Genomic DNA, 16,687 nt, shown 5'->3' with positions numbered 1-16,687 from the left:
AGTGCCAAAAGCTTTTAAAGTTTTTTGTTTAATGCTTGTCTGTAATTAGTAAAAAAATACAAACAAGCCAAAACGCCATGAAAAAATTAAACCACAATTAATTGTAGAATTTTTCAGTAATTTGAATTGTCAGATATTTTGCTGTTTGATAGTAATAATTGAGAAAAAAATGTGTAAAATCTTAATGATTAAGAATGGTGGAACAAGCTTACTGACCGACTTGGATAAGACCATGTTTCCATCAGGTGGGAAATCAAATAATGACAACACATCTGTTGTAAAATCTTTAGCAGGGAACTTATTGAAGGCTGTTAGCTTACTAATGCTGCTCTCAAACAGTCCCGAATTCCCTAGTGATAATGAAAATATTGTATTCCTCAAAACAAGAGGAGAATGGACAACAATAAAATTTGGAAGCATTACAAATCTTTGAATTTTTTAGCAATGGTTGCTATAGTGCTTACAAATTTCTGTTAATAATGGCAAATGTATCTGAATCCATTACAAGAATTTCGTGTTAACTTTACAAGTGGTAATGCAAGTGTTTCAATTGCTTGAGAACACCTTATGAATGAAGCGATTGTGCAATTGACTGCTCTTGCGACTGCGTCACTACGCCTCAGATATTCTTGCGCTCCCTCTTTGCTGATCTGATTGTGATAAGATGTATGAGTCACTTCATGTCACTCATTCTCCAGCTACCAGACATAACACATCGAATCAAGCTTATCATATCAATAGGCCTTATTCATAAGGACAAGACCTAACAATTGGTTGGAAATGCCTTGTGAGCAATACAGATACATTGCCGTCAATTAAGAATGATAGAAATATGAGTAAGTTGAAAATGCACCTATGTGGCGAATTTTAGGTGCATGTTGAATTTTTCTCATCCATAAACGAATGGTGGCGTGTGATTAAAAACATTAACAAATGTGTTGCGACCATATCCCGATGATTATAAATAATTGGCTAATTTTACTGGCTAGGGCAATTACGAGGAATTTGGAACTGTGTGAGCTTAGCATTAATATAACTAAATTGACTTTGCCATTGCTATTTAATATCATTGTCTGATAAAAAATTTCATTCCAGTCTGTTGAATATAAAATTAATCATAGACTAAAAAAGGAAAGAAAATAAAATGTCAGATGTTTGGTGAGATGAAATATTAATGCTTTTTTTATTTTACAGCTTCATAAGCACTTTCTCTGAAATGGAACAAACAGGAAGCCGTTGTCAGTTTATGATATATCTTATGCAACTTTCAGACTTATTACATCTGCTGAAACCTTAAATAAGATCCTTTCAAGATTTAAAGGCTTGTTGGTTTTGTTTGCATCAAACGACCCTCTTATGAAGTTTTATGATATCTGTCTCTAGCACTTTTGACTAACAAAGGAATATTTTTTATGTGTCTGAAAGGTTTTGTTCCCATACTGTTGTTATAAGGTCGCCTGTTATTTAAAGAAAAATAACCCGGTATTCTGTAGCCTTGTTGTCTGTGTTGGCGTTATTCTGGTCAAACTTACAACTATAATGGAACTTGGTACACATGTTTCCACGTGTCAAAAGGCACATAACTCTAGCTTTAATAATTATTGAGTTATGCCCCCTGTTTGACTGATAAAAGAAGAACAGATAAGTGTAGGAATTCCCACTGTGGCGCTCTTGTTTGTTATTCTATTGTGTAAAAACAAAAATAAGAGTTCTGAAAACCATGATAGTCAGTAACGTAAATAGTTTTATGCAGTGTTTCCTATGCAGTACCTTCATGTTGTTGCAATTATCAATTATTATTTTCTTCCCGTCTGTTTCAACTGACAGCCAGACAAACGATTGAAAAACGTATATTAGTTATAAGTAAAAAACTTCAAAGACAGATACAAATTCATTTTTGCATTTCTTTCAGTTGACGGCCAAGAATATTCAATGTATGCGTTCGTTGTTGTGTGTTGCCCACTGTCACGGGGGAATTCTGGGGTCGGCATGGCATCTGGTTCTTACAACACTGCAGGTAATATTGGGGTCAAATTCCTAAAAATGTACAATTTTCAAATAAAGGAGTGTGTCTGATAAAGCATGGTTGTGAGTTTAGATACATAGGAATTAAAGTATAGCTGTGTTAGTGAGAGGTTTTATTCTATGCTTAAGAGTTACAATTATACAATGAAAACTACAGGGACAGGCTCATTAGTCAAACATTTAAGAACAACCCTTTGTAGAGAAAAAAGGTTAAGGCCTAATGTTAACATGTTATGCAACAGGCACACACTGGGTCGAATGTTTAGAACTTTGTTAAAGTTAACAACGTGATTAATGCCATCATTGTTAGCTTTTTAATGTGAAATATTTGATAATGTGTCCATATCTGAATATATAAACAAGTACATTTATACTATTTATAAGTAAACAATGATGACGTTAACAAAGCTGTTGACTTTAACAAAGCTCTAAACAATTGGCCCAAAGTTACAGAACAACAAAGACAAACCAGGCTGTTTTATCACTCAGCAAAATGTTTTTATTCATTTGCTAACTTGGTTCTGATAAGATATATTTTAAGGATGACCTCATTTTCTGTTTTTCTTCAGTCTGGACATTGTGTTCAGATTTTACCAGGCAATTAAACTTTTTATAGATTTAATGGGTTCTAATTTGTGTAATAAAAAATAAACAGCTTTCCTTAAAGATAATTTTTTAGGTTGTAACCCACATTTAGAGCAACTACAGATGCCGAATATGAGTACTCCACTGATTGGTGTATAAGTTCAGTTAATATAAGTGAACTCTGCCTTCTTAAAGACTGTTCTATTTTAAGCCAAATTCAACACATAATGTAACATTTTGATGACTAGGAAGGGCAAACTGAATATCGATATGTATGGTAAACATCAGTGATTAGAATTGTATTGAACATAAGTCCTAACCTTTGAAAACATTTTCTACTTTTTCAACAGTCTTGATCAGAACAGAATTGTTTGGCATAAGAGTTGTGTATCAAATTTCATTAAGGCAGACTTGTGTCATGGCAAATGGCTAACATGGAATGCTGAAGTGCTGAAACTGTCTGGTGTTTGATATATTTGGCATTAATTCACGCAAACATCATTAGCCCATGTTGAGTGTCTGCCTTTATATTAAGCTTTACTGCAGCTGCTGTGCACTTCATCAAAATGGTGCAAGATTTATTTCTTGGCTCCTGAATAATATATCATGTGAAGTATACATATATCTGACATCTGTATTTGCACTACAGTTGCAGTATTGTCAACTATGAATGATGGGCATGTAGTATGGATATACCTCTTGAGCCCTATTGCAATCCCATGTAATGGTATAATAAAACATCATTGTATAAGGAAACATTTTTGTGTCCCCTGTGTAGCATGACAGACACAAAGGGATCATGTTGTCCGACGGTGGCCGCCGCGTAGTTGGAAACATAACACTTCATATTAGCTCTCCAACTTAAACATTTTTTTCTGTAATCTTTACAAAATTTGGCAGCAATGCTTATTGGCGTAATATCTCAACTAAGTTTCATTACCATTCAGATTGCTGTAGCCATCCAAAAGTAATGGTCTTTGAATTTTTGATTATCATTCAGATTGCTGTAGCCATCCAAAAGTAATGGTCTTTGAATTTTTGATTACCATTCAGATTGCTGTAGCCATCCAAAAGTAATGGTCTTTGAATTTTTGATTATCATTCAGATTGCCGTAGCCATCCAAAAGTAATGGTCTTTGAATTTTTTATTACCATTCAGATTGCCGTAGCCATCCAAAAGTAAAAGTTCTTGAAATGTCAAAATTTTACCAGTGATTGGATGCTCCGGACAGGCAACACGTCAATATTTTTACATTGCAAATTGGGTAAATTGTTGCTTATTGACTCAATGATGTGCAGTTACTTGAACTCAAATGGCTTCTTCGAAATTTAATTCTTCTTTAGCATTTTTAAATCATTTAGAAATTTCTATTAAAATAAATAGGTCCAATTCTCACATACGATTCCAAACTACCAAAATTAAAGCACATAACAGAAGAATTATCTCCACCTTTATAAAAGTGGTGCGCAGTAGCATGATGCTTTCCCTCAGAGGGGGCAGACAATTGATTGGTCTAGAACTGGTCACATGTCAGGAAATCCATGTCTGGAGTACTTAAACTAAGTCGTATATTGGTTTAGGAAATATATCCTACGTTTAAGGTAAATGCAGTTTGGTGTACATAAAGGCAAAGGCTTAATATTCTATTTAAAGCTCCTAACACAAAGTGTTCCAATTATGAAGGAAATCATCAGATGAACAGAAATAAGCACAGCTTTTAAACAAACTATAACCAAATGAAGCCTTGCTCAGTTTTGTCTATAGGAAATGTTTTAAGAATAAAAATGGTAGAGCTATCATGTTTTGTGGCTGTTGTCCATAAACAAGGATTCACTCATTGTAAACATGAATAATACTGTTTATAGAAATTGTCTTTGAATTCGGTTAACATCATTTATTTCAAGAATATTGTTGTTTTGACCGTATCCTCTTCATCGGTAAAAGCAAAAGAAGATTTATGAGTGCTGACAGACAGTTAATTGTAAACAAAGTAATGGAAATTTGGTTATAATCACCGTTTGTATCCTTTGAGGTCTGTCATAGCCGTTTTGATCTAATACATGTTGAAAAGCATTCACAGACTGTAACACTGTACCAATGACAGCCATTGTGTTCTGATGTTGGAGCTGTTAGACTGTTTACTCTCTAAGGGCTCTGTTTAGATAGCTTTGTTTCACAATCCTAGTCGATTATAATGAAAAGATTTTTTTTTATCAATTTAAAAATTGCCAGGCCAGACCACTTTAATTTGATAAATGCATAGCAACAATCATTAGGTGTAAAAGATAATTGTTTGCTTGAACAAACCTGACCTTCCCTATTTTTTACTCCCTATCTTAAACTTTTTTGGCCATAGTTTGGATTTTTTTCAAACATGGTTAGGGCATGAATCCATCATACTGACCCCCCCACCCCTCCCCCCCAGCTGCTAAAACCCTTGTGCTTTCAATGTATAATTTACAATAACGTAATTTGTGATTTGGCTGCTAGGCTTGGTTTTCCTGGTACTTTTCATTAGTAAGTATCGTAAGTAAATTTGACATTTAGTAAAGCTAAACTCTTGAGGTTTCACCTATTTATACCATTTCAAATTATCTATGAATTTTATCTTACTGGAGAAGACATTCAAGAAGAGGTAAATAGTTCCAATTAGTTGAAGAAATGTGTTTCCTCTTAAGGAGTTACCAACTAGGGAATGTCTGACATATTATTGAATAAGACATTGACTTAAAAAATCTGATGGAATGGTAGGTCTACCCTAATATGTATGAATGTCTCCCGTTGACGACATTTATAGGGTCTGGATTCGGCATAAAATACTTTGTTTCCATTAATATTGACAGAACTTATTTTGTCTCAAAAGACCATGACAGAACTTATTTATTTGAATTCCTTAAACCATTGTCTGTCTTAACTACTGCTTTGTTACATACACACTATTTATCAATAAATACATTTATAAAAAATACATTAAAAAATGTGTCTGGTAGCATTTAAAGTTCTGTAAGTTCATAGTGGCCAAGTTTATGATAAAAAAAAATTACGATTATAAATGTTTGCAATAAGTCTGCAGGGTTAACTTAATGTAATTTTCTTACTTCCAAAATAGATCTAAACCATTTTAAGCTCTTTAATGTTTGCATGTAAGCATAAAATAGTAGTGAAAGTGCCAGAGCATGGTGAAAGTGGTAAAGTAAATCCAACCTTTATCACTGTTAATTGTAGCATTACAATTTACAGTCTAATTTCCCTGAATTGGACTTGGTTTGCAGGAATTTTAGTATACATTATGCTATCGTAATTTCCATATTTCAGCATCAGAGGCTAGTTGAAAGGCTGCAGATGGCAGGATGTTTATTTATATTCATACCTCAAATACCTTAATAACTTTGTTTTGAATTTAAGTACTGGCTAAAAATCAATTCATACATCTAAATTAAGCGTAAACAAATGAATCATGGAACTAATTTAATTTTGCCTAACGATGAAACCAGCCAGTGGGGGTAGCTAGAAGTCCAGTAAGCTAGACTCACTGTGCTGCAACATAGCCATCATTATTTCTTAGAAAACATGCTGCTATTCCTAAATACATTTCAGCACCCGGTCTGAATTCTGGTCTTGAAGCCATCCAGTGGGGGAAGCCTATGAGCCAGTTAGCTAGACTCACTGTGCTGCAACATAACCATCATTATCGCTTAGAAAACCATCATTATCCCTTAGAAAACATACTGCTGTTTCTATATTTCAGCACCTAGTCTGGATTCTAGGTTTGAAGCCATCCAGTGGGGGCAGCCTTAGAGCCAGTCAGCCAGACTCCTCTGGTGCAGTTATAACAACAGCTGTAATGACAGAGTTGCCTGTTTTGTCCTCAATGCTTTCAAGGCTGTTTGAATCATCACAGTGAGTATTAAAGTGATAAGGTAGGATTTCTCTGTTATTCAGTTTTGTTCTTTTTATTTTAATGAAATTACCAAGTTCTATTGGTGCCTTCAGATTGCTTGGATAGGTCCTGTTGCTCCATTAGTCTGGTTGTTCAATGAAAAACACTACAGTTAAAGTACATGTATTGTCAAAGCATTGATGTTGTTTTCATTTTATCATTTATGCCTCTCGAATAATCTTTGATATTGGCAAAATCTTTCAAACCATTAAGATATTAAAATAAAACTTGTTTCAAATGTTTCATTGGTGTCAATATGCATACATGTTGTTAGCAAGTTGCTAAACCACTTGTTGAGGTATGCCCCTTGGTTAACTAAAAGAAGCAGAGTAGTGTTTGCATCTGCTAATGGCACTCTTGGTTATAATAATCTGTAAGAAATACTAAGTTCTGGTGCCTTTCAATGTCTTGGAAGTTTTACACCTTTATTTTGCTAAGGCACACTATGCCAGATAGCTGTCTTTTACTGAATGTGTTGTACAATAAGGCTTATTATTTTTAATTTTGTAATTAATGATAAATGTTGGAGCAACTGTGAGGTTATGTGCATATCAATAAGTTTAAGCCCTGAACGAACTCGTGCTCCAGTGGTCAAGCTTTAATCAATTTACAAGACACCATTGATTTTCTTTTCCACTGTGTTTGTTATTACAGAAAGTGTGTGCGTGCGTGCGTGCGTGCCTGTTTCATTTATAATTATATTTTCTTACTAATTTCATGTTCTTATAAGTGACAATATATGTAATTCTCAATTCATGTTACAAGTATTATAAATCAATTTTTGAAGTGTAAAAAAAAAAACCAAATGAAGTTTATGGAAATGAATGAAAATTTAGAACTCCAGCTAAATGCTAATAAAGTTTGGCTCAAAAAAAGGTTTTGTATGTTTTTTTTTCTGTACAACAATTGTTTTCAATATCTTCCGTTTTTCAATTTTCGGAAGTGCCAAACTTGTACGGGTCTGTTGATTAAAATGTCAGACTTGCTGTTGCTCCTTGGGAAAAACGTGTTAAACAAGATGTTGTTAATGGGTTATTGATTCCAACAACGTGCAATATGAAATATCTTTCGAAATTGCAAACATTCATTTTCCAATATGTCTTGTTCATTTTTGCAATCCATTACAGGGTTTTACCATTTAAATAATAAATGGCACATGTTAAACAAATCTTAATCATTGGAAATAGAAGTCTCATTCTCATTTTAGTGATTGGCATGCTATTTTAAAACTATAAGGTAACTAATACAATACAATTGTCATGTTACTATCAACCCCAAATTGATGCATTAATGTTAGTTTAAACATTATATATTTTACAACGACTGTGAAGAAAGCTATGATAGTTTGTACTGAGTCACTCTCATTGGCACAATGTTGCGCGAGAGTGTGGCCTTGTGTTGTGGGGGAAACCGGAGTACCCGGAGAAGACCCACTTCTCCGGCTTGGTGACCACTAACCAAACTCACATGCGAACCCGGGTTGCCTTGGTGAGAAGCGAGTGCGCTAACCACTGCGCTAACCGGACAACTGGTTGCATTATTGTTCAACTCCTAATGATAAAGGGCAAGCCCATAAGAGCTAAAAGCCTGGGGCAGATCCAGGATTTAACGTTAGATGGGACACAGCTGGTGAAGTGTGCCACTGGAACTCATACATATAGGGTATAATTGTATAAAAAGTTACAAGCTTTCAAGTTTTTAACCAACTCTCATTGTATTCTAATAAGATATCAAAATTGTTTGACCAATATCACATTGTTGCCAAATGTACGGCAAACAAGAATTACTAAAGGCAGCATAGCTGCAATATAATTTACCAAGTTGTCTGTTTAGAAATGTTAATAAATAATGGGTTGAAACATTGCAATGGTCAAAGAAAGCCCTTTAGTATGACTTTTTAAGAAAAATGCCATTTAGAAATCCTTGTACAAAAGAACATCATAAAAAAAATCACACTCTTAAAGCTGCACTCTCACAGATTGAACAGTTTGACAACTTCTTTATTTTTTTCTTGGAACGAGTAAATTTTTGCGTAAACATCTGCAAACCAGTGATAAAATACTGCTGACAAAAGATCAGATCGCAGCTTTTCATATGTTTGTCCCAAAATTACTAATGGTTTAAACCATAAAACATTACATTTGGAATGGAAATATGAAAATCTGTGATCTGATGGTTTGTCAGCAGACTTTCATCACTGGTTAGCAGATATTTAAGCAAAAAGTTTGAAAAACGGTCAATCTGTGAGAGGGCAGCTTTACCTTAATCAATATTTTCAAAATCATCTTTTCTAAGCACAAAAGCATATGCTTTTATACTATCCATATATACGGCATTAGGGCACATCATTAAAGAGGCATATTGTTCAAGGCTTAACAGATTCTTAGTGAGGAACACACAACATAACAATTCAATGAAGACAGATAACATATACTTTAAAATATCTTTATTAATAAATGTTATTGGGACTGCTTTGGATTTATCCGCTGAACAGAGAGTTCAATGAATTTTTTTCCCCCAAGAGGATGAAATAATTTAATGTTTAGCTTTATGCTATCTTGTCGATTCTTTTTCCTGTAATTAACTGATGTATTATGGAGATACCAATAAATACTGTTTAAACCTATGGGGTTTGAAGTTAATTGGTTCCCAACCATACATTTGTAAGCCTTGTTCAGGATAAAAACTGTTTGATCACTTATATGTGTATGCTTTTCTTTTTCAGGTACCTAAATGATGTAGCCCTACACCACCTTATAGATGCTCTATGTAAATTGTCAACAGAGTCAATGGAACTAGCGTACTCCAATAGAGTAAGTGTTTATTTCAATAGATGAGGTATCAGAAGTTTTAACTGAACTAAAACATCATGGTTTTGAACGTGAGAGTGCTCTTAATGGTCAAAGTGTCCGCCTCATAGCCAAAAAGATGTGGGTTCGGCCCCACCAGGGTTATGTTCTCTTGTCCTCTAAAAAGGACATCAATACTGGCTTCTTAGGAAAAAGACCCAAGAGTGACTCATGTCAGCTTAAAGCTGTCTCGTCACAATCAAGCTAAAATAGGTTGGTATTAACTAACATGATGGATGTATTTAACCATTTGATTGTTCCTTGACTCAACCCTGGTTTGTGCACTATATCTGTTGAAAAACAATAGACCAGAGATTGTCTACAAGACCACCTTATTTAACAGTTGTAACTACAGAGACAAGCCAAGTGACCACAAATTTAAGGATCAAGTCAAACAGACACTAAAGAATGACATTTAACATCAGAAGACAACTAACACATAAAACATATCAAAATTGTTATTTGTAAAAAGCCTCCATTATTTTTTGTGAAAAAAAATTCATTGGTGTCTTGAAAATGGTTTAAGACCAAGCAACCAGTAAGAAACCAGCCATAAATGTATCTTTCTTTCCCTTCATAATTTATAAGCCTAAAATTTAATTGTCTCTTCACATTGTTTAAGTTTTGAGAATGGTTACTTCTCCCAACTCACATTTGTGGTGCAGGAATCTCAATAAAATCTAAATTAGAATTATCTGCAAAACGCATTCAAGCGGACTGGAGAAACAGAATTCAATTAGGTGTTAAAACAATGTCTCTTTTTCTCCTGCAAAAACAGGATTCAATTAGGTGTTAAAACGCTGTCTCTCTTTTTCAGCAGAACAGAAATCAAGTAGGTGTTTAAACAATGTCTCTTTTTCTCCTGAAAAAAAAAACAGGATTCAATTAGGTGTTTAGGCAATGTATCTTTTCTCCTGCAAAAACAGGATTCAATTACCGGTAGGTGTTCAAACTCTGCTTTTTCTCCTGCAAACGCAGGATTCAATTAGGTGTTTAAACTGCTTTTTCTCCAGCAAAAACAGGATTCAGTTAGGTGTTTTACTTCTGTCTATCTTCTCCTGCAAAACAGGATTCAATTAAGTGTTTAAATTATGTCTCCCTTCTCAAATTGATCAGAAGGAATAAGTAGTCTTTGCTTTGTTAAATGTTATCATTTATTCAAGAAAATCGGTACAATTTATTTTGCCCTCAAAATCAAGGCTCTTGATCACCATTGAAACTTCTGGCACTGCATATTTATAAAAGTAATATCTTATGCTCCTAAAATCACCCATGCCTTGTAAACAAATACGTTACCAGATGAAATACAACATATGTTTTGCAAATTCATTGATTCCAAAGTTTATCATATAAAGTGCTATGGAGCATATCATGATGTATTTTAGCTAGATATTATGGTTGAATGTTGTATGGTGAGCATTGTAACTTTGAAAGCAACATTCTACTCCGGTCCCAGTCCCAGAGAACATTCACGCAGACTCAGAAAAGCAAAGTTTCAATTCTGTTTTGAAAATGCTATTACGTGAGCAAAGTTGGTTGAGGTTGCTGAATCTGTTATAAATTATCGATTCTATAATCAGGCACACATTTTTTGCCAAGACTACTTATAATTTTATTAAACATTTGATAATTCTATTTTCTGAGTCTTAGAATATGGATCCAGATTCACAATAAATCAATGGAATCTGCCGGGACAAGCCCAGTAGCCTAAAATAAAAAGTAATAAAGGTCCTGCAAAAATAAAGCAAACAAGAGACACATCGCTAAGAGACAATAAAATTCACAGAGCTATCATAATATTGCCCTTGCATGGTACAAGTCACAACCATTTCTTTTGTCTTTACCATGAACCTCATTGCTCACATATTTGAGATACCGTTTTCATTAACCAAACTTATTGATTATTCATGAACCTTATTTTGAAGTATTATAACCAAATATTACCAAGATTTACCCCCAGTATTTCAATATATTAACATTTTTAAAAAAATTGATCGTTGTGTTAATGACAAAGGCTCCATAGCCCTAAAGATCCTACATAACACTTCATCTCTTTGTCATTCAGAAATGTACTTTCACTGCACGATTTTATCTTCTCTAAGAATATTCACACTTAATCTTTTAGTACTTTTCAGAAATACTTCCTTTAGAGTAATGTTTGATATGGGAATTCAGTGCTCTTAAGTTCAGGGAAGGGATATGTCTCGTTTATTGTCATAGCTAAAGTTAGCCCTGAACCACTTAATTTTGGATGCCATTATCCATTTTTTTGTTTTGTTTTAAGTCAGTGTAAAGTCCTTATCACGTTTAGTACATGTAGCTGTGATTTTGTTATACAAGTATTTAAAAACGTCTCAGAAATTCAATGTTTATTTTACAGTACATTTGGTACTTATAACTGTCAAATAACTTTGAAATGATATTGATAAGAGTTGTCAGCTTAGGTTTCTAGAATGTCACCATTGAACAGAAGGCATACACACTCCAGAACAGCGCTCACCATGTACATACCGACATGTAGCTGACAAGAAAACAATGTCTTTTCTGTTCTTAAAACTAATTAAGGGCCAGAGAGCTTTCCAAGAGGACTCATTAGCTGCAAATGACCTGATTTTCAAATAGCACTTGCAGTTCAGAATATACTATGTTAACCAATAGAATAAGAGATTAAACCATTTTAGTCTTAAGAAATCTACTTGGTTTATACCATTCATTTTCAATGAAGAATTTTTAAGCAATGAGCTGAATCAAAATAGTGCTCTCAATGATGCAGCAAAATGTTTAGCTTTGGAAGAGTAGGATGTACCAAAGAATAGGATTTGTTTTAAGAGCCAACATCTTTAGACAAGCTCCCCTATTAGTTGTACACTTACTCTGATCATAGCATGAAGTAATTTGGTGTTAATTGTTGAACAATTGCTGAAAACAATGAAAGAACCCTTCATCTCAATGACTTAAATATCAGTCAAAAAAACAGAATGTGCTGTCCTTATTTATAAACTGGCTAGGCCATAAATACTCCAATCTTTGAACCATTTTTGACTGCAATCCTGTTGTTTTTGTCAGTTTTGTAGTCTTAGTCTTATGGTAATGACTTTATGACATTTAACTGAAGCTGTATGATTTATATTGTAGCCATTCCCCTAGACTTTTCCATAAAGGTTTAGTTGGCATTTACACTGCATGAATATCTGGTTAATTAAGTCAGTTCGTTAATATCTGTTAGATTTGTTTCTGACAGTTTATGTTCCAAGTCCCAATACCTTGTACAATTGACATGTGATATTTTTCCAAACAGAAATTTGATAGCATGGAAAGGTAGTTTTAATTGTGGTTTTTGTATGGTGGAACAATTCGGTGCGTAATAAATAAATGCATATTTGCTTGAATCTTTTTTTTGCCAATTATCTAATTCAAGAGGCACCACGAGATACTGTGTTGTTTTCAATTGGAGAAACTAAATTGAAATTTATGACGGTTTTTCCGTGTTTCCCTTGTGTATGTAAATTGATTTTTACAAATTATATGGTATAAGTTTCAAGTATAATAAAAGCATTTTGCTATCTACTGTTGTTTATTTGACAGGCAAGATATTTGCAGTCTTTGATTATGGGCTGTTAGGGGTAATAAATTGTAGAAAATTATTGGTTATTGAATATTTCGAGGAATAAATGCACCAACAGATTGCAACGTGATGCAATTTCCTTTCCTGATAATGTGCACATTTGCCCAGTTGTTCTGTGTTTGTTAAACTGTATGAACCAAGTTAGGATTCTTTTAGATCATGAGTTTATGAGATCAAACCTTCAATTTTTGAAATTTTGATTATAATTTGTGTTATTAGCTTATATTCAAGTTATCGTGAAAGCTTTGTTGATGGTGCTGTCACTAACCTTGGCCATAACATTTTAAAATATTCCAATGAAACTGGTACATTTGTCATAAAAGATAATATGCACATTTATCATATACCCATCATACATCAACACGCAATACACATCACAAAATACGGTAGTCTGTATTCCACTCCAGTGCAATACAGCCGTATTCTACTCTTGTGATGTCACGTCATAACAAGTATCAATGCGCGATGTTAAAATGCTGTCATAAAAGAAAAAAGTGCGTCGTTGAAATGACATTTATTATGAAAATATGTGGCTCTTAAGTGATCTAACCACTAATGTTTATAATAAAATGGTTATTAGTACTGCTTTGATCTGGAATGTCGCATTCAACTCTAGTGGACCTCTTGAGTCGAATACAACCTCCCGGATCAAAAAGCAGTACTAATAACCCTATTGTATATCAATGCCCATAGTCTGACTTCTGAATAATTGTCCAGTTATTCCCCATTTTCAACTGAACAAAAGTGTCTGGCATTCGTTCTATGGTACATTTTTAGCTCGACTATTCGAAGAATATGGAGAGCTATACTACTCACCATAGCGTCGGCGTTGGGGTCACACCTTGGTTAAGGTTTTGCATGCAAGCACACATAGGTTAATATCTCAGCAACTACTTGATGTATTGCATTGAGACTTTATACAATGGTACTTAACCATCCAACCTACTTAACTAACCAAATAAGATAACTCTAGTTTGCATTTAATGCAAATAATAGGCCTTTATTATTCGACTTAGAAATTCTGGTTAAGGTTTTGCGTGCAAGCACACATAGGTTAATATCTGAGCAACTACTTGAGGTATTGCATTGAGACTTGATACAATGGTACTCAACCATCCAACCTACTTAATTAACCAAGTTAGATAACTCTAGTTTGCATTAAATTCAATAATGGCTCCTTTTTTGACATAGAAATTCTGGTTATGGTTTTGCATGTAACCACTTTTAAGTCAATCTTCAGCAAATACATCATGTATTGCATTGATACTTTACACACAGGCTCCCAACCATTTAATCTTCTACTTTAATCATGTAAGATAATTCTATCTTTCATATTATTTAATTTTTACCCCTTTATTATGCGACTTAGAAATTCTGGTAAATGTCTTGCATGTTAGCACACATATGACAATATCTCAGCAACTACTTGATGTATTGCATTGAGACTTTATACAATGGTACTCAACCACCCAACGTAATTGAATAACCAAGTTAGATAACTGTATTTTGCAAATAATGACTTTTTATTATTAGACTTAAATATTCTCGTTAAAATTTTCATGTCACCACATTTATGTTAATATCTCAGCACATCATGTGTTGCATTGAATTCTAATCTAACAGTGATCCATGCATGTTTCGCCAATTTTTTTCAATTCTTACACTTAAAAGCGGCGGAATAGTCGAGCGCGCTGTCTCTGTGACAGCTCTTGTTGTACTTCTTATACTACGATTTGTTCGAAATTGCACCAGGCTTCATAGATATTCATTCTTACAAGGCAACGAATAAATGACATGACAGTGCTTTACAGAATATATAATCATTTTTTTTAAGTACAAATGATAAGAAACACATAAAGGCTTAATATAGCGATTCTAATTGTTTTCAATAGTGATTTTTTTAACAACTTATTTAACAAGATTTCCATCAACACACTTCAGCAAAAATATGTTGGTTCACAACCAAAGAAGAACAGTTCATAAACTTCATATCTATGCCTATATCTTGATGATGGTAGCACAAAATAAGACAGTCCCATGTCTGTAGCAGCACAAAACATGCATATCTATTACTTCATCTTGATGATGGTTGCACAAAATAAGACAGTCCCATGTCTGTAGCAGCACAAAACATGCCTTTGTTTTTTGTTGTTTGAACTATCTAATTGATCAACTTGTCCTGAAATTGAGTTTTATTGTCTGTGGGAGGGAAGTGCCATGTTTCTAATGCAGTGTAATTAACCCGACAGACCATTTTACGATGGATATGATATTAGGTGCCATATATGGCTTCGTATTGGAGTGAAGTAAACTGTCATTGAAATTGTTTTTATGTTAACAAACAAAGTTTTGTCGCTTGTCGCAAAAGTTAACCTGACACTTTCTTGTACTAAAGTATCAATTTGGTAAATCTTGATTAAGTTAACGATTCTTGAGGATGATGATCGCCGAGTTTATATAATTCTCACGTTGCCCATCACAAAGAAACACACAGGAAATTGTTTTTGTACAGGAGTAGGTGCCTAATTTGAGATCGTTTTGTCATTCTGTTGTCCATTGATGTGAATTAATAGCACGGAAGTGTATGTAAATACGTATTAAGCAACATCAATGTTGAATGGCTGTTGGTAATGGATGTTTTTTCTTCTTTTTTGTAGGGCTTATACTTTTTATTGGATAATGTAGGTTGTGGTGTGGTTATGCTGGTGTTTATTTCCGTAATATCTGACACACACTAACTTCTTTCCCACCTTTTATATTGTTTCCCTATTTTTTTATTGTTTTTATTACAATTTTATGTTCATGTTGATGAAATTGATGTGACATGATATCTATATACAAATTAAGCTAGTGCTAAAGTTGCTTAATTACTCTTGTGCTGTTGTTGCCGTGGTTGTTCAATATTACCGAAAACATGCTTATAAGTAAAACACAACATATGATTATCTTTTAAACTCATGAAAATCCGACTTACAATGATGTTCATTGTTCAGTTGATAACATTCTTAAAACTTTAATGCAGGTGTAACAAATTAAAGCATTTTCAAATACTAGTACTCAGTCTTTCTTTCTTTTCTATTTACAAGCTTTGACTCTACAAAACTCAAAAGCAACATCTGAATTATGAGAAGAAATTAACTCTTTTTGAATATTCCATAGATATATTGTTTCTTCATATTCTTTTGGTCTTTAGTAATACTTTATTACTATTTTCTGAGTGATTGAAAAATTGTGAAGTTCATAACCTTGCATTGATAAACCATTTAAGACAATGAATTTAGCTGCTCTATTAAACGCTTTAAACCTTCAAGAAAACCAATTCTAAATTTCACAGAAAATAGATGTATTCTAGGCATGCAAGCTGAAGTCATAGATAAATCAGTTTGAATTATCTAGAGATTCCGGTTAGGCTGAATCTTTCGTCTGAGCCTTTTCAGATTGCTTTCAGATGGTTCTTTCAAGGGACTTTAATCTGTTTTGTTCACTTAATATGGTTATAGAATGATGTGATATGTTTCATGTCAAATTTATTATACAACACATAGCTTGTTAGATATGTCTGAATGAATCGTGGGAAATAGCATTCATTGTCATAGGTATATCTCTATAACTGCTTGGGCAATATAGGTGCCACCTTATATTCAATCATATGTATTTTTGTT

At 33.7% G+C, this 16,687-nt stretch overlaps 1 protein-coding gene across 4 annotated transcripts in view; it reads left to right on the top strand.

Annotated features, from left to right (window-relative positions):
- LOC128216855 (protein MON2 homolog) overlaps nucleotides 1-16,687 on the top strand; it is a 299,982-nt gene that overhangs the window by 36,875 nt on the left and 246,420 nt on the right. For all 4 annotated transcript variants that reach the window (XR_008258148.1, XM_052923541.1, XM_052923539.1 and 1 more), the window contains 3 exons: nucleotides 1,913-2,017; nucleotides 6,360-6,511; nucleotides 9,277-9,364. Coding sequence is in view for 3 of the 4 variants with exons in the window: in XM_052923541.1 (XP_052779501.1) it covers nucleotides 1,913-2,017; nucleotides 6,360-6,511; nucleotides 9,277-9,364 (345 nt within the window). In the remaining variant the exon portion in view is untranslated. The remainder of the gene's footprint in view (nucleotides 1-1,912; nucleotides 2,018-6,359; nucleotides 6,512-9,276; nucleotides 9,365-16,687) is intronic.

This window comes from Mya arenaria, chromosome 14 (assembly GCF_026914265.1).
Source record: "Mya arenaria isolate MELC-2E11 chromosome 14, ASM2691426v1".
NCBI lineage: Eukaryota > Metazoa > Mollusca > Bivalvia > Myida > Myidae > Mya > Mya arenaria.
This window is presented reverse-complemented; position numbering and strand designations above follow the sequence as displayed.